Source organism: Hirundo rustica, chromosome W (assembly GCF_015227805.2).
Source record: "Hirundo rustica isolate bHirRus1 chromosome W, bHirRus1.pri.v3, whole genome shotgun sequence".
NCBI lineage: Eukaryota > Metazoa > Chordata > Aves > Passeriformes > Hirundinidae > Hirundo > Hirundo rustica.
This window is the reverse complement of record NC_053487.1, coordinates 10940673-10964302: the sequence shown is the minus strand read 5'-3', so window position 1 is coordinate 10964302 and position 23630 is coordinate 10940673. Positions and strand designations below refer to the sequence as shown.

General features: G+C 43.0%; 1 protein-coding gene across 1 annotated transcript in view; it reads left to right on the top strand.

Moving 5' to 3' along the window:
* The window catches only part of LOC120764902 (ubiquitin-conjugating enzyme E2 R2), a 189458-nt gene that overhangs the window by 131392 nt on the left and 34436 nt on the right, over positions 1–23630 (top strand). The window contains exons 2-3 of the mRNA XM_040089028.2: positions 7893–7979; positions 18829–18926. Of these exons, the coding sequence (XP_039944962.1) occupies positions 7893–7979; positions 18829–18926 (185 nt within the window). The remainder of the gene's footprint in view (positions 1–7892; positions 7980–18828; positions 18927–23630) is intronic.

Genomic DNA, 23630 nt, shown 5'->3' with positions numbered 1-23630 from the left:
CAAATCCAAAATATACTAGCCCATACTAGCCACTGTGAAGAAAAATAACACCATCCCAGCCAAAACCAGCACAGCAGAAAAATATTTAATAACAACTTACTGTTTAAAGAAGTTTTAGTAAATGGAAAAAAATTATATGAGAAGAGTCTTCCTTAGAAGCGGCAGCTTTTAGTAATGACGCCTTGGGAAGGCTGACCTGGAACAGAGACTGGACAGAGCTAGAGAATAAAGTAGATATTTATTGAAGGGCTTTTAAGGGTACACGTTGGGCAGGACAAGAGCCTGACCAGGGCTACACCCAAGGTGGACTTTAAATGGTCACAAAATGGATGACCAGTCATGAGGTCTTACACTTTTATAAGTTTTGGACCATTTGCATATTGGGGTTTAATTGTCCAATTACAGCTTCAGGTTATGAGGTCTCATCCTTCTTGTTTCTCTCTTTGGTCCACCGTTTATGCTTTTGGGCCTGAAAGTTGTACTCGTTGTCCTTGGTCTTCAGCAGGAAAAGGATTTGTTTTGTCTACCTACTCTGTGAAGAGAGCTGGTTAGCACTTAATATGAAGCGCAGAACTACACCCCTAGGCAGCACAGAATCTGGAAAACATGAAAGTTAAAACTTAAGGCATCAGTAATGCCCCAGATAACTAAATTAGGGAGTGTATACAAGATATTAGTGTGAAACAAGAATGGGCTTCTGCTTGTCAAACCAGTCTGTGTAAGTTAACCTCGCTTCTTGACTCATCTTTGCCCCACTGACTTGTGGCTCTATTTTATTTCTCGTTTAGAAGCTTCACATCCTTTTTATGAGACCTAGTTCATTCTTCACATTCAGGTCTTTGATTTAAATCCCTTATTTAACAGTGCAGATAATACAGGGATTTGCTGCTGTTAGTGTTCACTGCAGCATCAAGGGAGTTTTCAGGACTCACAAGATTTAATTTATCTGGTCACTCATCTTCTAACTTGGATCAGATATGGTCCTAATTCTCTAAAAGCACAATGAATGTCAATAAATATTGTTATAGTGCTGCTGGGAAATGAACCCAGAACTGGGACTAAATCACCAGGTAGGTGCCCTGCTCTGGCACAAGAAATTCCTTTGGACCTAAGTCATAATAGCTGAAGCTGAAATAACAGTGTTGGCTCTACATTCATTTTTACTTTGTCAAATAGTCAGCAACACAGTGTGGTTAGCTATAATGTTGCCTTGCAGGTTCTGAAACTGCACGATATCAAGGTGCTTTAAACCTACCTCATTGATGTAAGAAACAGGCTGCTAGTACTTACTGAATGTTTTTTCTGGCACATAGTATTTAATACTGAATGCATGAATCCAGGCTTAATGTGGAAGAGGAGCATCCATTAGATGAATTGTATGCTTGATGCACTGGAAGCATTAAAGGGAAGTTTTTGGGATTAGATATTAACACTTAATTCAATAGTGGCCTGTAGTTCCTGTTCTTATTGGTTTTCTTGTATGTTAAATGTGTGGTGTAGTTAGCAGCATGCTGTCAGGAGCCATCATAAGGCATGCAGCTATGGGAAGTGGCGATGTGCACAGTGAGGAGCCTGGTTATGCCTGTTACAAAGAAAGATATACAACTAGTTTGGAATAACTACTGAATTTCTTGACAGCTGAAGCTAGGATGTAGTCCTGCCTGTTTTAGTGCTCCCTGCTGAGAGGGAGATGATATTAATATATGTGTCAAGTCACTGTAGTAGTTATTCATAGTGACTGAATCAAGATTTAATTCAGTGGTTGGTTGATTCAAAGGAATCTACTCCACAGTAAGGTACTGTAAAGTAAAGCACACCTTTATTGGCCTGGCCGGGGGGAGCATGCAGCATGCAGCATGCAGGGGTTAACAGCACACCTCCATGTGCATGTCCATTGTGTTCATCTTACAGAGGTTATTTATACAAGCTTACAAGTTCCGCATCCGCCCTTATTTCATTCATTTATCTAAAAGTTACAGTCTTAAGGGTTGGGGTCTTACATAACTTGTGGTTTTGTTGAAATAAGTCAGCCAACACTCCATTTTTTTCATGCAGGAAAAGCCAATTCTTTATTCACATAATTCGTTTTATACAGCTTTCACATACCTCATGTGCAACACCCATTGGTTGGTAGTTTTCTTATTGCTTCATTTATTGGTCAGAAGGTGATTTGTGTGTATGTGCTAAGGTTCAGGTTGTTTACATTTTCCTTTGTGGATTCTCATGGAACAGATTTAATCTTTATGCAGGTGGACTTATTTTTCTCCCCAAGAATAGATTGTTGTGCTAACAAACTTTTCATATCCAAGATTGTTTCGTACGAGAACTTGCAAGTTATCTGCACTTAGCTAGAGCAGCAGGGCTTAATCCATATTTTATAAGACCTTTCTTTATAACATCTTTTACCTATCTGCAACATGATTTCCTTATCTTAGGGTTACAAACACGGTGCACTATTCTTACTTAATACATTAATCACACCTATTTTGCTAATACATGCTTAATTTTACTATTACACACTTTTTTGCTATATTAGTTATACTTCATCTATAATTGTGTATTGATTATGTTCCTATTCTCTATTACATATAAAAACTACATTTTTCTACCCTTTGTGACAGCTCTCCCATTTGTCATTAAAACAGCAGTTAGCATGCTTCTTCCTTCTTATCACTTAGCCCACAGGGGCTAAGCCCTTGTTCTGCAGAAAAGTGGTTAGTCAGATGTGATGTTTTTAACTTCTTTTCTTTGTGTTAGAGCCGAGATTAATACATGGGAGTTGCAGTTTTGTGTTCGGACTCAGTGTTTATTAATTCTTATCTATATTACAGTCGCACAAGTCATGAGCTCTAGATAGCAAGATAGAAAATTGAGGTGTCTCTAACTCTTTCCAAGGTTATTTAAGCATAATTTGTCCAATAATGAGATGAAACCTAGATTGTTTATATTTTTAACCCAATAATAGACCACGCAAGGTCCGCAATGGAGGCCTTTTTCACCCAATTAGAAAAAAAACACCCAAAACAAAGAAGAAAAAGGTGAAGAAGAAGGACTTAGACAATGCCTTAAATCCTCCATATTGCCCCATATATATTACTATATACCAAAATCTCAAAATCTAAGTTTCCAGAATTCCAACAGTCAGACACATTAGCTCGCATTCCTTTTTCTTATCATCTTAGTCCACTTGGGTTTGTTTTTATCAAAAGCAGTTAAGTTTAGGTGCAGCATCTAGCATTCTCTTATCATCATAGCCCCTTCCAGGGCTAGGCTTCTTGTCTTGCAAAAGCAGCTTGTTCTGCAGAAGCTAAACACTTAATTTTTATTAATCTATACTTTATATTAAGGTGCTTGTATATTAAGGTGCTTATGTTAAAGGAGTCCTGTGTTTCAGGTAGAAACATTTAGGTTTGTATTTTCAGTCAAATGGTATGGTATCTAGTAAGACTTTTATTTTTCTGACATATATAGATTTCACTATGGCTTTGCCCTATCCAAATAGAAGAAAAATAGCAAACCTGAAGTACAGGCACTAATGAGGATGCCAGGAAGTAAGGCAGTAAAAGAGGAAACAAAGAGACTGTCCTGGTAGCAATATTCTGAAAATACTTGTCATAATGTAACTTAAAAGTTGAAGTTCTTGTGCAGTAGCTGTAAATGCCTATAAAGGGCTGAATCTTCTTCCAGGGTGATCTATTTGTTACCAAATATCTGAAATATCGGAATCAGACTCTCCAACACTAAAATTGTGGTAAAGAGGGCATCATTTTTTCAGGCCTGAGGTGCAGGCAGAGGATTCTAATCTAACATGGACATGTGATTCTACAAGAGAGTTACTTATATACAGTCGCTACATGCATAGTACAATTTACCTATTACCATAAATCCCACCCCATGTTCCCAGAGATTCAGTCCTTTGTTTTGTCTATCACTGCATTCTTGAGCCAAATGTCTTTTTATCTCCCAACTGTCCTTGCTGGAAGCAGCTTTCACAGGCCTTGTTTCTCTGCCAGAAGTTTCACAGGCACAGTAAAAATTGAACTAACCCTTTTGTATCATGTTGAGTATAACATCAGGGGAGTTTATTCTTTTTCTAGGGACTATAAGCATGATAGTTATAAACTGGGGAAGGGGGGAAGAGGTTGATGACTGTCATCTCTACCTCCTTGCCTACTGAGTGTGTTCAGTGGTGTCAGAGCTATGGTGAGCAGGCAGCTAAAATCAGGACACCAAAATGAGATTTCTTCACTTTAAGCTCAGCTAGAGGTATTATGTAAAGTGAATGCACTAATGGTTGGATACTTGTAGGTGGGGGACTGAATTGCATCTTTCCTCCTCCTAAATTAGTTTGTCTCGCTGTAACTGACCTAACAACAAGCTGCCCTAAAACTCTGATACTCTCTAGTACCTAGTAGCCTGGCTGAATTAAGCTCAGACAGCTGATTTGCCTTACATCAGTGAAATTGTGGGATGTAAATGGTTCTGTGAGCTACTGCTTTATTAAAAAAAGAAAAAAAAAAAAAAGCCTAATTTGATCTTTTTTTTGTCTCAACATAGAATTGGGCTTTTTAGTGAAAAAAATGACCTGTAATCATGGCTACTGCAGCATCTTTTTTTTCTTGTTCGCCTAGAAGCTATACCTGTGTAGAAGACACAGGTTCTGCCAAGAAAACTTACAGTTAGCTCAACCCTGAGTTTTGTTGTCTCATGCATTTTTAATCTCAGTCCTTGTGTTGTTTTATTGTGTTGGATCTCGTGAAGCTGCATGTAAGCAGAGGAGCAGGCTTTCCTGGGAAAACCCCGGTGGTCCAGAGTATTATGCAATGGTAGTATGTTGGGAGACAGAAATTATGACTGGAGTCCTCTTGATCATGAGAAAAACAGCCTGTTTTATTGTTCAGAACTCTCTTATGTAGGGAGTTCAAAACTCATGGATCTAGACACTGATTGTTCTGAGTCTTAGCCCTGCCCAGCTCCTTGACCAGTGATATGTCTGCTCTCTGGACTGTCTATGATTGGCTGAGGTCTCTGCACAAGCTCTCTTATTCACCTAGGGACTTCTAGAACAAGCCAGGTCAGCCGAACTGGACTTGCCATGACCAGATTTATTTTGTCTTAGCTAAAGACTAGCTGTCACAGCAGAGGAGTCTGCAGCTTACTCAATGCAAACACTTGAGCTGAAGTGAATGTGTTCTGCCCTGGGCAAATCTCTGCTCTGCTCCCATTGTAGGGTGGCATGTAGAGCTAGGCATGTCCTTGCTTCCGTAGCCATAGCTGCTCTCTTCTGTGGTGGTGTGGTGACAAGAAGCATTAGTTTGCTGCTCTTGGAGCCATGCCATTTGTGTAACTGACCTTGAACTGTGGGATAGGATTGTTTATGCAGATCATAAATGTTTTGGTTGTGAGGGTGCTGTGGCAAATGACTGAGGCAAGGACAGTTCTGCTGTAACATACCCACATAGAGTCAGGATCATGAGCAGGCTTGTACAGACTGTAAAGCCACATGAGTTTCTGATTTTGTTTCATAAAGGTGAACAGAAAAACATTTTCCTGTGTATCTGGCACTCTGGCCTCATAAAATTTGGGTTGCAAGGCAAAAGCATATGCCAGTCTAAGTAAAACAGTAGCCAGGTTTTCAGTGACTAATCCAATCTGCTTGCCTGCTCCTGTTTCTGGGAATAAAACTTCCCATAGCTTGTCCTGTTGAACAAGGTCAGCACCCTGCATCCAGGTTGCACGCTTAGGTGCTTAAGTGGAAGAGGGTGACACAGGATTCTGCTCTCATTGTATGTGACCTGCTTTTAGGGTCCCTTTTTGTATTCTCAGTTGATTGCGAGCCTAGCTGTGGTGCAGGTGCCAGGAGATGCTTCTCTGAAGATGGCACATTAGACTGGTGGGATTTTCTTGGCAGGTTGAGCAATGCCAAGGGAAGAATCTGTGCTCCACAATGCAGAAAGTGGTCTGCCAGTCCTCCTTTGAGGGGAGCATATTTGGCATTAATCAGTCCAGACACAGCTTGCTTTCCTACTGACTGGCTCTTCTGACAGCTGTAAATGGCAGGACAGCACAAGGAAGTTAGTATTCAGTGCTGGGATCTCTGCAGTCTTCCCACAACTGACTTGGCTCTGAGAGTCTTGCCCTACATCTGCCTATTAACCTCAGAGGCACTGGAAGGCAATTTTGCTGTCATTGCCCATCAATATTTGGTTCATCAAGTTATGCTGAGTTTTTAAACAAACAGATGGTATTCTGTTGTATTACCCCACGAGACTAGACGACCGCCGATGGCAAAAGTAAAGGAGTCTGCTCTCTTTCACCGGGTGGGATATTACAGCTTTTATTCTCAAGTCCTGCCCTGCTTGGCTGGAGCCGTCCCGATGGCTCGCTGGTGCCAGAGTGAGCTCGCCACTCCCCTGTCGGGGCCATTTTCCCCAGGGGGCAGGGCCCAGAGGCAGGGACAAGACACTACCTAATCAGGGAGAAGTGGGAGGGGAACAGGGTTTGGTTACATTTCAGTGTGGGGGATGGGCACTGCTGGGTAAGGACAGATCATATGACAGATACATAGAAAAAACATTACAAATCCGATGAAATATAAACCCAATTAATGCATTATAACAGTATTCAGACTTGGAAAAAGCTTTTGGTGGCAAGAAATGTAGTATTAGGAACACAAGTAGATGGACCAGTGTCCCGGTTTGAGACAAATTTAGGAGGAAATGTCCCGAAATGGTGTCTCCTCTGAAGAAAGCAGATTTCAGCAACCCCCTCCCCCACACAAGGTTCAGAAAAAATTCCCTTGGAGAAAGTGGAAAAAAGAACTGTTTATTTAACAAGCAGACTGTTTACAGGCATGAATAGAATCAATAATGTGAAATAATAAAACCTCTCACTGCTCTGAAGAAATGGTAAACTCAGAGTCCTGTGGTTCAGAGAGTCCTTCTGTGGGTGTGGCTTAGCTCGCTCTCTCTCTCTCTCTCTGGCGCTGGGATGCAGCGTTAGTGTTCCGGCCCAGAGCAGTGCAGGAGGGAGCCCCAGGCGATGGTATTCCAGACCAGAGAAAAGCTGAACAGTTCCAGAAGAAGAAGCCACAGTCCCAGGAAAACTTTTTTGCCTTAGCTACTAGAAAAACTGGCTAAAAGCAAAGAGGAACTCTCCGTCTCTCTTCCCTGCTGCAGGGCCGAGAGCAGGAAGAAAAACTGAGACCCTTATCTCTGTTTTTAAACACAAGCAGCAAAAGGAATTTCCACCACTTCGCCCCCTTCTCTTCGAGCTCGCTTAAAGGCACAGGACTTATATCTGGCGTAAAGCAGACAGTAGGGGATACAATACAGCATCATAAAGTCACCCTAGGACAACCAGTTTAACTCGCACAAGAAAGGCAAAAAAACCCCAACCCTTTAGATCTCAATTGAACAGGTATTTAATAATTTTTAATTTTTTCCCACAGAAAGAGTAACTAAAAACCTTTGCACTGGCAAATGTAGAACAGGTCTTTTCACCTTAGCAAGTGTTCTTATCCTGCAAGTGTTTTGAACCTAGCAAGAGTGCAGTTATATCTGGAGTTCTTGCTTTTCAAATCTAGTTTATCCTGTTGAACAACAGTTGTTGGATAGTACTGCTTGAATTGGGACTTGGTAAATGCCTTATGGCTTGTTTTCTGAGTGTTATCCACCCAAGTAAGGCCTGGTGTTTAAATTTTTCTGGTTCAGTTAGTATTTCCTTCATAAGAAATTGTGTAGAGTTATACTGTGGGTCCACATGGGCACTGATATATAAATCAAACTATTTAATGGACCTAATGGAATTTTTTTCCATGTTTTCACTGCAATGGTTGCTTGTTGATCTCTTTGTTCTGTTTCATAATTAAAATATTTTGCTTTATTTTCCAGGCTCACATTAAATTTCCTATTGACTATCCATATTCACCACCTACCTTCAGATTCCTGACCAAAATGTGGCACCCCAACATTTATGAGGTAAAGTGTTTTTTAAGCTATTTTTTTTTTTTTTTCCTCAGGTATATATAAAGGTTTCCTATGTCCTTAAATTTCTGGAAGTATTGAAGGTACTAAACATCTCTAGCCATAACTAAAGTAGTTAGCTGTTTGTGTTTAAATGCCAGCTTCATGGTTGCAGAGTTAAATCTAAATATTGTAGGAAATGCTGTTTCTGTAGACAGGGATGGAGCCTTTCTCATACCTGCAAGTGCAGCAAGCAGCCCCAGCTGAAGCATTTTTTAGTATATCCTACAAAATTGTGTGATGAGACAAGAAATTTTGGGGAAAAGTCTCCTGCAGCAGTCAGCTTATGATAAAGGGGTTTGGACTTGGGGTGCTCCAACTGCAGAAAGAACCAGACCTGGAGTCCAGCTTCAGGAGGAGCCCTGCACAGCCTTGCCACCCTAGGATCAGAGTGAACAGATACCTTTTGACTTAATGTCTGCTGGTCGATTTGAAGAGGCCCTTAGTCCAGTGCATGTATGAGTGACGTTCAGAGTGTAACACTGGGCTATCAAGTCCATGATTGGATCATGGTTCAACTATATAGTAGGTTCAGAAGGAGAATGATTTTATATAAATGCCTTTTAGAAAGAAGCACTCCCTAGCTTGAAAGCATTTTCATAATGATGCTGAGCATGGGCTGCTTGAAGAGATTTAAAGTTGTCAAGGACCAAAGCACTAGAGGAAATGCTGCCATGAGGTTGGTGTGGTGTTCTGCTGATGAACTAGCTCAGGGGCTTAGTGGTCAGGTTAACCTCTGCTGTTGCTGGGGCATAAGATACACTGCCCCGCATCTGGTGTGAATAGACTATGCTGTGTTTTTTGCTGGGCTTTCATCTGTCAAGTGACCTTTAAGGTTTCTCCTGGAGCCTGGTTGAGTTGAGCTGTTGTGTTAGAGCTCATGTGAGCAGCAGCTTGAGACAGTTTAATAGTGCTGCTGCAAAGACTGTGAGAAGCAGCATTTCATTTCATTTCATTTCATTTCATTTCATTTCATTTCATTTCATTTCATTTCATACAATCGGTTCAAAATAGCCAAATTTCATGGCTGTATTTGAAAATTGAAGGCCTGTTTTGGCTCAAAAAATTTTTTTAGTGGAGGCCAATCAAATCCCTGCTAAACTTTTGAATATCCTAGCCAAACATCAGCCTGCCAGGACTACTGCTTGAATACTTTGAGGAGTTAAAGGTCTTTCAAAAATGTTCTGTTTGGTGCAGCTCTGTTTCCTTATCACAGGTCTTCTGCAGGCTTTCTTTGTGTCTACTTCAAACCATGAATTAACATGGGGAAAGGCTCACCCCTTGACTACAGCAATGCCTAAAACCTTGTGCTGATCTCATCAAGCCCCATGACACCTTTACCCATCCAGGCTCTAATGCAGTGCTGCCCTGCTTGAATTCCCAGTCATGTAACATTGATTGTTGTAAAAGAGAAGCTTCTCACATTCTTGCTTCCCCCTATATCTTTGTATTGCTGAATATCTGCTTGTCCACATACTGTTGATCTGATCACATGAGGAAATTCTCCTGAGTGCAGTGATGGCTTCTCCTTGTCATCATCTCCCAGGAGATGGTTAAAGGAGAAACTGGGTAAACTAATGAAAATTATGAATAAAACCAGAATAGTCTGTGAACATAATCTAACATTAGTAAGGTTAACTTCACCTTAAAAAGATTGTACTGGATGTGTGTAGTGGTTTTGGTTCGCCAATTTGAGGTTTCCCGGCAAATGCATCAAATAATGTGGTGGGTTGAGTGCTGGCCAAATGCCAGGGCACCCACTAGAATTATTTACTCCTTTTCTGCTGTGTGATAGGATTAGGAGAAGAGCAAAGCAGGCTCAAAACTTTAAAGGGTATAAAGAAAACTTTATTCAAACAGAACTGAACGAAAAGAAAAAAATAATAAGAATCAGAATAAAACCTTCAGAACACTTCTCCTCCTCCCAACTCCTCTTTCCCACTGACAACATACAGAGACAAAACCTGGGACTTAGGTCAGTTTACAACCTCTAAAATAGTCTTTAATCAGTTCTTTTAGGGAGAGAAGTTTCTCTTGTCATGTCATGGAGACTTCTCCACAAGAAACAGTTCTCTTGTGGCTTCAATTTCCACAAATAGCAGCCACCCAGAAATCTGCATCCCTCCCATCTTTCACAGCCTTCCCACACCTGCTTTCATGGACCATGTCAAACTTATGGGGTACTATTCTAAGGATGAGCTGTTCAAAAGCAAAGGTTCTCTTTATCTATCTCTGAGATCATCTTCATCTCTGAGAAGAGAGGTCTTCTTCTTTCCCTGGAGGCAAAGGGTCTTCATCACTCTCATCTCTGTCTCTGTTCAAGCTTGTCATGGGATCACGGCTACTTCAACATTTACTTGCTTCAGCACGAATGCCTTTGCTCATATCTCCAATTTTAACACTCCATCCCCCCATGCTTTTTTCATGAATTAAAGGGATATTCTAGTGTATCACAGTCCATCACTGTGGCCTTAAAAAAGAATTTCAGCCTAAGATGAAGGCATCTCCTCATTCTCCTCCCATCTGGGACCAACCTTGGTGTCTTCATGTTGTTTCTCTACGTGTCTTCACTCTGTCCTTTACTCTCACTTGAGAGAGGATCAATGTTTTGCAAGTTTCACCTGTGCAGTGAAAGAGTCAATATCTCGCCTGGGGCCTGCAAATGGTCATGATTGTTTTCTGCCAGGCGGTGGCTGAAGCAGTCACAGTGATAGATTCAGGCTGTACTGGGGGCTGTGCCAGGATCTCAGGGGGCGCGGCCAGAATGATGGCAGCCGCTCTGGCCACATGGCTGGTCTCAGGCCTGTACTGTGTTTCATTCCAGCCGTGGGCCGGCCTGACTGTGATGAGGGGTAAACCGGCCCAGCAGCAAGATGTTAACAGACACAACCTGGCCCTACCTTGGCTGGGGCACCTCGGCTTCCCCTCCCCCTGCCTGGAAGCCACTGGGGCCTGGCAGACTCCCCGTGAAGGGGCCCAGCCCCTCGGCAGGGCCTGCCCAGCCCAGCCACATGGAGGGGGTCAGGCCAGCCTGTTGCCTATTCCCAGGCTGGAAGAAAAAGACATTTTTCCTGGGTTTGTTGGTCTTAAAATGTGAATGTCACAGAGGCACATTCAGCTCTTTAATTGGTTTAACAGGTTGTCAGTATTCAAACTAGCCACTGATTGGTTTTGTCAGGCACAGAGGAAACTGCTAGCAGCTTCTCTTAGAAAAATTGTTTCCGTGGGTGGCTTCTTCCCTCCTCACCAATGCCAGTTAATGCAAAACCAGCACTATGCGCAGCAGAAATCATTTCATCCACACATAGCCCAGGTTGTGCAGAGAAAATCAGTCCATGACACATAAATTTTCCTAGATTTTTCAGATACTTATACAGTCAAAACCCATAGAAATTCATTGGTTCAATGTTCATTGGTCCCAAGTTACGCAGTTCTTAGTATTTGGTTTCCTATTGGCTACCGATCTCTTCGCCTCCAATGCTAATTAGGTCCTTATTCTTATCTCTTTTCCCAGACCAGGTGTCTCTGACCATGCCAGGGATGATGTGTGAAGTTGGTGGTCCTTAATAGTTGTTGATAGTCACTATCTTTTGAGTATCTTCTGTGCTACTCCCAGTCTGTTGAGATGTTAAACTCATCAGACCTCACCTGGTAGACCAATCCCCTGAAAAGAAATTTCAATTCCCTTCCCCCCCCCACCCCATCCCCCATGGCAAGGGCAAACAAAACTGACTAAAGCTACATAAAACATTTTAACCTTTGTAGCATTTCCAACAGCATGGTTTACAGGGTGTTTCCAGCCAGCCAGTTGTAGCCTCCACCAAGGTGAGTATGTAGCTCTTGCCTTGGCATATTCATGACAGTGATCCAGTGTAGTCAATTTGCCAGACCTCACCACATCACAAACCCAGCCACTGCGCTCTATTCCAAGGAGATTTTACTTGCATGGCTGGCTTGATTGCAGCACATTTCACATTTCTGAATAACCTGTGCGTGAGAAATGATGCTCACTTTTTAAAATTTCAAAGGTTTATTAAAAACCTTAACAAAATACAACAAAGGACTGAATAAGGAATAATTACAGTGTGCTGGGAGTGCATGACTTGCCTGCCACGTGCTTGTTTACAAAATGAATCTTTTATAACCCTTGGTATTGCATCAGCCAACCCTGGCCCCTCCCAAAGTCTGCCAGTCAACTCTTCTTCGCCAACCATTGGTGGAGACTGCTTTCTTGCAACTTGATTGGATGTCAGGTGCTGTCATGCCGGGCCTCCTAGTAGCAAGACTTCCCTCCTCCCAAATGCCCCATGCAAGGGGCACAGGTACACACCCTCCTTCCACATGTCCCAACTACTAAGGCCGTCCCTTGGCAACCATACAGAGGGGGGAAAGGGGACTATGGGGAGAACAGAGGACATCCAAACAACAAATCATAATAACATAACTATACATCAATAAAACTTCTCTTAACATACACATTATATTCATCCCTTAATTGCAAGAGCCAGTCATCCCATTACTCATCTATAACACTGTGTGATGGCCTCCAGGGTCAGGTCCACTCCTCAATCACAAGCCCATCCGTATGTGGCATCTCTTCCTAGATGTCCCAATGTTTCATGGACTCATTGGGCTATAAATAGCTCACCCTTTCATTCCCAGTCCAAGTCTACCTGAACTATTCCAATTTCGGCAGCCTTATCTACCTGTTCATTGTTTTGATGTTCTTCAGTGGTGCAGCTTTTGGGCATGTTAGCATCTATGTACCTTTAGAGCCATATTTTCTACCTGTGCAGCAATGTCCTGCCACAATGCAGCAGCCCAGATGGGTTTACCTCTGCATTGTCAATTGGCCTTTTTTCATTGCTGCAGCCACCCCCATAGGGCATTAGTCACCATCCAGAAGTTGGTATAGAGTACAGGCTACTTTTCTTATTCTGCAATCTCTAAGGCTGATTGGATGGCTTTCACTTCTGCAAATTGACTTGACTCCTTCCCCTTCAGCAACCTCAACGACTCGTCCTGTGGGACTCCACACAGCAGCTTTCCACCTCACAGCAGTTTCCTATCACACAGCAGGATCCATCAGCAAATAGTGCAAAGCCTCTTTTGTTTTCTGGTAACTCATTATATGGTAATGCCTCTTGGGCATGAGTCACCTTTTCAGGCAATGCTCCAAAATCTTTGCCTTCTGGACAGTCTATAATCTCTTCCAGAATTCCTGGGCAATTAGTTTTCCCCAGTTGAGCTCATCGTGTGATAAACACTTACTCCATGTAGTGCTGGTTGTGTGATGTGTTGAGGGATGTTTATTTATTCTGAACATCCAGTGTAGCATGAGCAATTGCAGTGCTAAGAGGAGACACGCTTCTGTCCCAACAACCTCTGAGGCAGTTCAAATCCCTTCATAGTCTGCTAATATCTATTTTTCAGTTGGAATATAGTGGGCCTCTGATTTTTCCAGCTCCAAAACCCTAATGATCGACCTCAGGTTTTTCCTGATGTTCTTTGCCAGAGGCTGCAGGTGGGACCATGTTCCCCAGATACAGTGTAGTGTTTATTTTGCATGGCTAGTCCTGTCTGAACAGGCCCAAGGGCTACTGCATGAGCTATTCCCTGTTTGATCTGCTCAGAGGCCTGTTGCTGTTCAAGGCCCCACTCAAAATGGTTCATCTTCCAGCTATAACCTGGAATGTACATTCTCTAGAATCCTACAAGACCTAGGAAAGCTTGTGCTTCCTTCTTGTTAGCTGGTGGAGACATAGTTGCTATCTTGTTGACCACATCCATAGGGTCATGATGGTGTCCATCCTGCCATTTTATTCCCAAGAACTTAATCTTCTGTGCAGGTCCCTTGACCTTGCTTTTCTTTATGGGAAAATCAGCTTTCAGAAGAATCTAAATTATTCTTTTTCCCTTATCAAACATTTCTTCTGCCTTCTTGCCCAACACAATTATGTAGATGTTCAGGGGCATCACCCATTTCCAGGGCAGTCTGGATCCATCCATGACAGATGGTAGGGCTGTGTTTCCACCCCGGGGCAGTTGATTCCAGGTGTATTTGACACCCCTGCACATGAAAGCAAACTGTGATCTGCAGTCTGCTGCCAAAGGAATTGAGGAAAATGCATCAGCAATGTCAGTTGCAGCACACCACTTGACTGCCTTCGACTTCAGTTCATATTGGGGCTCTAACATGTCTACTACAGTAGCACTCAGTGGTGGTGTTATTTCAGTCAGGCCATGATAGTCTACTGTTAACCTCCACCCTCCATCAGACTTTTTCACTGGGACTATTAAAAGGTGAGTGAGTTCTGCTGATCACTCCTTGGCTCTCCAGTTGATGATTCAGATCATGGATGGGAGCTAGGGAGTCTCGGTGCAATATTGCCACCAGTGCAACAGTCCTGGTAGCAATTGGTACCTGCTGGTCTTCAACTCACAGCACTTCCACAATGAAGTGATCTTCTGAGAGGTCAGGCAGAGTGGATAACTCTTTGATCTTCTCTGTACTCATAGTGGCTACACCAAAAGCCCATTGGTACCCCTTTGGATGCTTGAAGTACTCTCTCCTGAGGCGGTTGATGCCAAAGATACAAGGGGCTTCTGGACCAGTCACAATGGAGTGCTTTTCCCACTCACCTCAGCCTCTAATACAGACAATTCTTGGCATCCCTCTGTCACTCCAGAGATCCAGACGGGTTCTGTGGCTCTATACCCTGATGGCACCAGTGCACATTGTGTACTAATGTCTACCAAACCATTATACTTCTGTGTATCCGGTATGCCAGGCCATGGAATCCACATAGTCCGATATATCTGGTCATCCATTTTTTCCTCCTGGCTGAAGGCAGGGACCCTCCATTCATGTTCCTCACTGGAGTGTTCACTGTCTGACCTTTGCAGTGCCGGACCAGAAGTCCCCTCACCTGGATCAAAGGACATGATTTCAGTTCTATGTGGGAGATCGCTGATTGCCTTCTTGTGTCTCTGCAGCAACTATACTGACAGTCATTTTGAATGACCCCTTCTTAACAGCTCTCTTCCCTCTCAGTTCACATATATGGGCTTCCAGCTGAAAGGTGGGTTCATCATCCCACTTTATGTCCAACACCTGGTCAAACAGGAAAAAACAGACTGCACCATGCAGCATGTGCCTGAGACTTCCTTTCCTTCTGACCAGGGCAGAAGACCAATCTCTTGGACAGATCCTAACAGCTGAGGCACTGGCCTGTAGGGATGAGGAGGTACAAAGATTTTCTTCAAAGTTTTTGAGCCACGAAGCTGCTCTCTCCACAGTTGGTGTATCTATTTGTGGGTAATACATTGCTGCCAAGCTGTTAGAATATGATGCAGGGGCGCCTTGAACCACCTTCCTCCACATGGCCAGTGTGCAAGGGACACCCTCTGGATCTTTAGAGACCCTGTCACTTTTTAGATCACTATAGATGACTTCCAGCACTGCTAATTCTCTCAAGTACTGAATACCTTCATCTGCAGTGGCCCACTTCTCTGGGGAATTCACAAGATCTTTAAATGGATATCTTCCCCTCAGACTTGAGAGAAGCCATCTCCAGAGGCTGCAAATTTCTGCCCCTTTTCCAATTCCTCTTTCAATTTCCCGGTCTCTAGCAAGAGATCCCAGCTGTTGGGCTTCATGACCTTCTAAGTCCTGACTGCCAGCCCCATTATCCCAGCATCAAAGCAGCCAGACAGAAATCCGCTGACCTGGCTAGTGGTTGTAATGTTTTCGCAAGTCTGGAAGTTCTGATGAGGTCAGGGACTGAGAAACTTTGGTTTCCTGTTTGAATTGTCTCACTCCTTTCTCCAATTTCTTTGTTGAAGGACTGGCTTCTTGATCAGACACTTCCTTTCCTGATTTTTTCTCCTCCTCTTCCTCCCTTTCTAATTGATGGTATGGATGTGTTGTTCTCTTTATCCACTTTTTCTTTTTCACTACTGGGGCAATTACTGTAGTTGTTTGAGTCCTTGTCTCAGCCATAGTGTCCTCAAATGCAGTTTGAGTTCCTGCCTCAACTACAGTCCTCTGAGAGTACTGAACTGTGGCTCAATAGGCACAGGCCAGGCCCCAGTACAAAGTGAGAAGCTGCTGGTTTTCATTGGGGTAGGCAAGGCACCCTTCTATCAGGTGACGGGTCAGTTTGTCAAGGTTGATTACCTGTTCAGGTGCAAAGTCCCAGGCAATGGGAGCTTTTAACCACCCTGGGAACCTGCCCAAATCCTGCCACCCAGGGACGGGGTGCTTCAGGGTGCATTTCAATGTTGCATCACCCAAAATTTGTTTTCTCTTACATCAGGACAACACCAGATTCCACAAACCCCGTAATATGCTAAAAGTTTTATTTAGTGGTATTAAACAGATCACATAACAATGAACAAGGATCTCAGGAGCCTACATAATAAAACCATCCACATTAATCCAAGGTAGGGAGAGGGAAATCACAGAATCACACAGAATCAACTAGGTTGAAAAAGACGTTTGGGATCATTGAGTCCAACCTATGACCTAATACCACCTTGTGAAGTAGACCATGGCACTAAGTGCCACATCCAGTCTTCTCTTAAGCACCTCCAGGGATGATGACTCCACTGATGCCTTGGAGTGGCTACCTGGAACAGAGGCTAGACAAGATTAAGAGAATAAAAGTGGGTATTTAATAAAGGCCTTCAATAGGTACACCTTGGGCAGTCAAAAGTCTCCAAGAGGCTACACCCAAGATGGATGATGGTCACGAGTTTTTCATACAGATATAAGTTTGGTCCATTTACATATCAGGGGTTAATCCTACAGGTTCAGGTAATGAAGTCATATGCCCCCAGTTTGCTCCTCCCCCCAACTCACTTTTCTTTATACTTTTTGGGGCCTGAGACAGTAAGGTGTCCTTGAGTTTCAGGCCTAGAAAGAAATTGTTTTGTCTGAATAAAATGGGAGAACAGTAGCTGACAGGCTATGGAGTTTTAGAATGATACACTAAAGCAGTACAGGATCTGAAAAATATAAAAGCTAAATCCTAAGGCATCACAACCACCTCCCTGGAGAAGCCCATTCCAATGCTGAACCACTCTTTCTGTGAAGAATTTTTTTCTAATATCAAGCTTAAGCTTCCCCTGGCACGGCTTCAGACTGTGTCCTCTTGTCCTGTCACTGGTTGCCTGGTGGCAGAGCCCAACCCCCACCTGGCTACAACCTCCTTTAAGGTAGTTGTAGAGAGTGATAAGGTCTCCCTTGAGCCTCCTTTTCTCCAGGCTAAACAACCCCAGCTCCCTTAGTCACTCCTCATAAGACTTGTATGCTAGACCCTTCCACCAGCCTTGTTGCCCTTCTGTGGACATGCTCCAGCATCTCAACATCTTTCTGAAATTGAGGGTCCCAGAACTGGACACAGTATTCAAGGTGCATACTAACCAGTGCCAAGTACAGGGGGAGAATCACTTCCCTGGTCCTGCTAGCCACACTATCCTTGATACAGGCCAGGATGCTATTTGCCTTCTTGGCCACATGGGCACACTTCTGGCTCATGTTCAGCCTGATGTCAATCAGTACCCCCATGTCCCTGTCTGCCTTGCCACTGTCCAGCCACTCTGTCCCCAACCTGTAGTTCTGCATGAGGTTGTTGTGACCAAAGAGCAGGACCCATCACTTGGTCTTGTTAAACCTCATATTTTTGGATTTGGCCCATCTATCCAGCCTGTCCAGGTCCCTCTTCAGAGCTCTCCCACCTTCCAGCAGATTGACCCCCCCCAACCTGGTATCATATGCAAATTTGCTAATGGTAGACTTGATCCCCTCATCCAGATCATCAATAAAGATATTAAACAGGACTGGGTCCAACACTGATCCTTGGGGAACACGACTAGTGACTGGTTGCCAACTGGATGCAACAGCATTCCCTAACATTCTGTGGGCCCAGCCATCCAGCCAGTTCTTAACCCAGCAAAGGGTGCACCTGTCCAAGCCGTGGGCTGCCAGCTTTTCCAGGAGTATGCTGTGGGAGACAGTGTCAAAGGCTTTACTGAAGTTCAGGTAGACAACATACACAGCCTTCCCCTCATCCACCAAGTGGTTCACGTGGTCATAAAAGCAGATCTGGTTCGTCAGGCAGGACCTGCCCCTCCCAGATCCATGCTGGGAGATGTATTTCCTCGTGTTCTCTACAAGATAACTCCCCCGGCACAGCAAGGCCATCAATGCCATGGCAAAGCACATAGCCATTGTTTGTATAACCATGTTCTTAAACTCAGCAAAATAAAGAGATAAGCAATGCAGCTGACAATCTCCATGTCTCACATAGGAGCTTGCTACTTAACTACTATAACATGCAATATATATAACTGCCTTTGTATGCCACCAAAAAGGACTGGTGGGTTGACCTGGGCTGGATGTCAGGTGCCCACCAAGCCACTCTACCATTCCCCCTTCCCAGATGGCAGAGAAGAGAAAATAAGATGGAAAATTACTCATAGGTTGAGATAAGGCAGTTTACTAAAGGAAAAGCAAAAGATTGCGCACACACAAACAAAGGGGAACAAAAAGAGGATTTTATTCTCTACTTCCCATCAGTGAGTGATGTCCAGCCAATTCCCAGGAAGCAGGTTGCTCCGGAAGGCAAACACTGCAAATAACAAATGCCCCCCTTCTTCCTCCTTCCTTTAGCTTTTATATCTGAGTTGATGCCATATGGTATGGAATATCCCTTTGGTCCATTTGGGTCAGCTGGCCTGGTTGTGTCATCAAATCTCTGCCTCAGGCCAGGCTCTTCTTAACTTTTTTTCTGTCTTGCAGAATGGAGATGTATGTATTTCAATTCTTCACCCACCTGTAGATGACCCACAAAGTGGAGAGCTGCCCTCCGAGAGGTGGAACCCTACCCAAAATGTCAGGTAACTGAATCTGTGATGTATAACAGTGACCTCAAAGGCCTATGATCTTTCTCCAAGTCTAAGGCCTGCGTTTGAAAAGTTTTGGAACAGAATTTAAGACTTTGGGAGCTTTAGGTCCTTAACTGGGTGGGAACCAGACTTATCAAGTTGTCTGAAGTGCTGGTGCTGAGGTGTCCTGATGATGGACTAACAATGTGGAGAATTCTGTCCTGTTCATAGGGTTTCATGCTCCTAAAGCAACTTATTTCAAATTTTCTGCCCTTCCCCAGTCATTGTTATCCTATAGTTAGGGTTTTCAAACTCTTCCAAGATACCACTAGTGGAAAAGAACATTTTTGGGTATTTGTGTCCAGTAGGAGTAATTTTGTTCATAATCCTGCCTGCTGTTTGCCTTACAGTATTTGTGTGTCTCCTGTCCTGCAGTGTGATATCTTGAGCAGTTAGCCAGGTTGATTTCTTCCTGACAAAAAGACCCAAAGGATCACTATATATTAGAGGCATTTGGGGCCGACCTGTCCTTTTTTTCTTTCTTTTTAAACACCAGCTGAATTTCATTCTAATTATAAGACACTGCCAATAAAGAACTGATAAAATTCATATTAATTAGCAGTTCACCTGTGCAGCTGGAGTAGTAAGTGATGTAGTGAAAAAACCCTGAAGTGAGGTGTTGCAGCATGGTGGGATGGTGGAAATGCTGTAACCTTCTTCGAAGTGTCTCCTTCAGAAGCCGCTCGGAGTAAGGCCATGAGAACAGACATTTCAAGTCCATGCACACACACATGCCACAGATAGCTCAGCAGAGGAAAGACAGGAAGGGCTTTCTGTAATATGAATTCCAGCAAGGGTTTATTATGTTCACCACGCCGAAGGGATCAGGGACAAAAGACCCAGACCATGTGGTGCTCGGAGGTTAAGTAAGGGTCAGGAGCCAATGGTCTGAGGGCACAGAGGAGTTACAAAGGGCAAGGCAAAGGGCAGCAAACCTATAGGGGGGATGAGGGATGAACAATTGGGGCGGGCAGGGTCAACTGGCCAATGGGGGAAGCAATCTAAGGTAGATTGGCAATAGTGCTGCAGAGCACCATGGGGGAAGTCTTTTCTTTCAGCCTAGGCAGGGAAAACTCTATGGTAGATCTTTCCAGGGCAAAGCCTGGAGGTTTCCCTGAGGAGTTTTAGGGTTCCCACAGTAAAGTACTTCCTGTTCTAACATTTTAATCTGATTTATTATCCAAATAAGGTTAGAATAATTGCCTCTAGATTCTTATCATATGAGAATTATTCTTGCTCTCAGATTTATTAGATGCTGGTTCCTCAACTTGAAATCTGTTATTTTTTGGTAAATCCAGGTAAGGATCTCAGGACATCTGGGGGAATACAGTGTTTTGAAAAGGATTGTCTGACAGTTTAACTCAGCTTTCATCTAACTTGGCTTCACAAAATTCATTCAAAAGGAGCCTCTGTCAAAGCAAAGATCTAGCAAGGGGGATTCAATGGATTCTTGACCCTTGAAATATGATTGTAACATACACTGCAAAGTTCTTAGCTAGAGCTAACATAGCAGGAGACTAGGAATTGTAGCAGTCAGCAAATTTTAAAAACTGATGTTCCTCCTGGAGCATGCTACTTGAAGGTTAAAAAGGCCCAAGAGAAATGGTGTATCTTAGCTGCATGAAGTTATGAAGGGTTGGGAATCTGATCCTTAGAGCTTGAGGTAAAGGTTATCCAATCCATCTGTACCAAATACATGGTCTAGTTCAGATTTTTAAAAAGAAAAATAGGCTTAAATAGTATCTTAAGTTGTTATATTGCTAAGCTATGTTCACCTGTCCCTCTGCTCAGATGGCTATTAAACTGGTTTTTTTCATACATCTGATATGGTTAGGACTAGGTGACAAGCTTCAACTTATAGTTAGAAAACATCTTTGGGCATTAGTTGCTTATAATGCACACACATTTTGAGTATTTCACAATATACAACCCTAAAGATTGACATGAAACTTCTTATGGTACTAGTTCTCTGATTTCTGCTTTCCCTTACCATGGTGCAATTTTTGGTGCTTACTCTTGGAACATGCTGGTCCTTAACAGTGATATTTGGAGAAAAAACATTTCCTCAGCTGTATCAGCAAGCAGAAATAAAACGTGTCCTTCACTGTTAGCCTGCTGCCTATGTAACTTAGGGCTTCTCTTCAGCTGCTGAATTTTGTAAATCCGCTTACTACAGATGACTGTGGTTGAAGTGTCTGGAGTGAGGAATGTCATTCTTCAACTTTGAGAGCACCTGCACATCTCTACACCTAATGGTTTCAAGCATGCTCATTATTTTTTTTAAACATAGTTAATATGGACTTCCCCATCACTTGGAGCTAGATGAGACCAGCATAAGTAAATATAGGAAACATCCAGCAAGAGGTAAAGGAATGCAGCTGTGATCTGTATGGCAGAAAGTATTGCTTTTCTTATGTCCCATAAAGCTGAGGAAGTGGTGGCAGGGCTGAAAGGGTTAAGGCTCTTTGATAGATTTTAGTTGCCTTTCTCCCTATATTGCCTGACTCTGTCTTTTGAGATGCACACAGGCCAGAATTCAGCACAATATTCAAGATGTTGGTACATCTGTATCCTCATCTTACTATTGCTTTGTTTTCTGAGAATACCCATTTTTTGTTGGCTTTTTTGGGCTGCTTTAGTGCATTGAGCTGTTTGCAGAAACTGTTCAGATGTAACATTACTTTTAGTACAGTCTAAGTTTGATACTTTTGTTGATATATGGAGAGAAAAAGGCAGATAACAGTTCTGATTACTTGAGCCTCTACTGGCTTCTCTCTTCTGCTGACAAAGGGGTGTGGAGGGACTGTCCTGGTTCCAGCCAGGACAGAGTTAAATTTTTTTGCAGTAGCCATGAGGGGGTGGAGCCTGGACCTGTGTGGGTGTAGCTAGGAGGTTATTTTATAACACCACACATCATTGACAGGGGTGGAAGTAGGGCACTCTCTGGTTTCTGAGAAGGGTAGGGCTTCTGGTGGAGAAAATTGTGGTGTGGCAGGAGGGGGAAACCCACCTGCCATTTGTTCATTGTTGCCCAGGATCCATGGTGAGCATTTTTGCATGTGAATCACCCTCCCTTTTGTACACCTTTGTTATTTATATTGTTGCTGTTATTGTTGTTTTCTAATCTCATTGCTGTTTCCAGTAAATTGTTTTTATCTCAACCAACCCGTGATCTTTTGTGCCTCCCATCAGAGGGGGGAGGGGAGCCAACTGCAGGTCATGGGTTTTTTAGTGGGAGTACTAGATTGGGGAATACCATTCCTAAACCAGGACAGGCACTCATTCTGAAGACAACAGCACTGTAAACGCTTAAACCAAAGTGATATGGTAGCTGATGAGCACACTGTTGTCAGGTGATTGAAGAGAGGGACTCATTGCTTGGATGCAAGAAGCTGATTTATTGACTTACAGGGCTCAGCTTATATAGCCTTACAGCTTTGAATAGAATATTCTACTGCCAAGCAATAACCACATTGTTTGTGTTTCTTATCAACATGCTTAACTACAATCTTGGCAGGTGCAGTTTTACATGGCTACCTAAAAACAAAACACAACATTCCTTTCCTACCTCCTCACGCTATCTACGTCTGTTAATAAGCCTGTTAAAGCAGAGCTAGTAGCGTTAGTTTGTTTTGCAAGCCAACAGCCAAGGTTATTCAAAGGTTTTAGTGCGTGTTCTGTGCCAATAGATGGAATAATTGAGGCAAATACTTGGGCTCCGAGATTCCAAGCTTCAATATTATCATTACAATCTGGGCTATACATGTGTGTACTACACTTTGCTCATACTAATTTGTGCAAAGATGGTAAGTTTTCTCATAAAGAGTGAAACATGGAAAGTCGCCCAAAAGTACAAGGACCTCCTACAGCCCTTCCTGGTATTCCTTTCCAAGCACTATTTCCACATATTAAAAATATGTTGTCTAATAACCCAATAGCACTGCTTCCAGGTATAACTGGTTGAGGCAAGGTATGATTACACCAGGCAGAAGTGTTGGCATAAATTCCTTTACCTGAAACATCAAGACCAAATATTTTCTCATTATAGGGGCTGGCAGTATAATTTAGAAAGAAACACGCAAAAAAATGCATGGATCCAAAAATGTCCAGTTCTTAAGGCTGAATAGAAAGAGGAGGAAAGTTCCCAACTTTATTTACTCTTAAACCACGGTTGTTAGAAAAATACCATCCAGCTGGTTCACCTGCTTTTTTATGCCAACTTTCATTGCACCACCACACGGGCTCAATTCGACCTGGGGCAGTACATTCTTTTCGGACTGTCAAATTGAATAACGCATCCCATTCACTTTTCTCTAAAGGCATGGCTATTAAGCAAGTTTGGAAAGGATCACCAGGGGAGGTCATGGATAGGCACAATGTAGTTTCCTTTAAAGCTTCAGCTAGCATAGGCCAAACATTGCATTCTGGAAGGGGTGGCATTGCAACCACTCCTGATTCATTGAGGGTGAGTCCTACCAAAAGGACTAGCTTGAAAAGGCAAATCTGACCCCCAATAATACCAATGTGGAAGCCAGCCATACTCTTGCCCACACACAAATTTTGAAACAATACAATCACCATATGAATAGCATAAAGGATCACATTGTGGGCAGTTACTATGGCAGCGATTCAAAATGCAATACCACCGTTTATGAC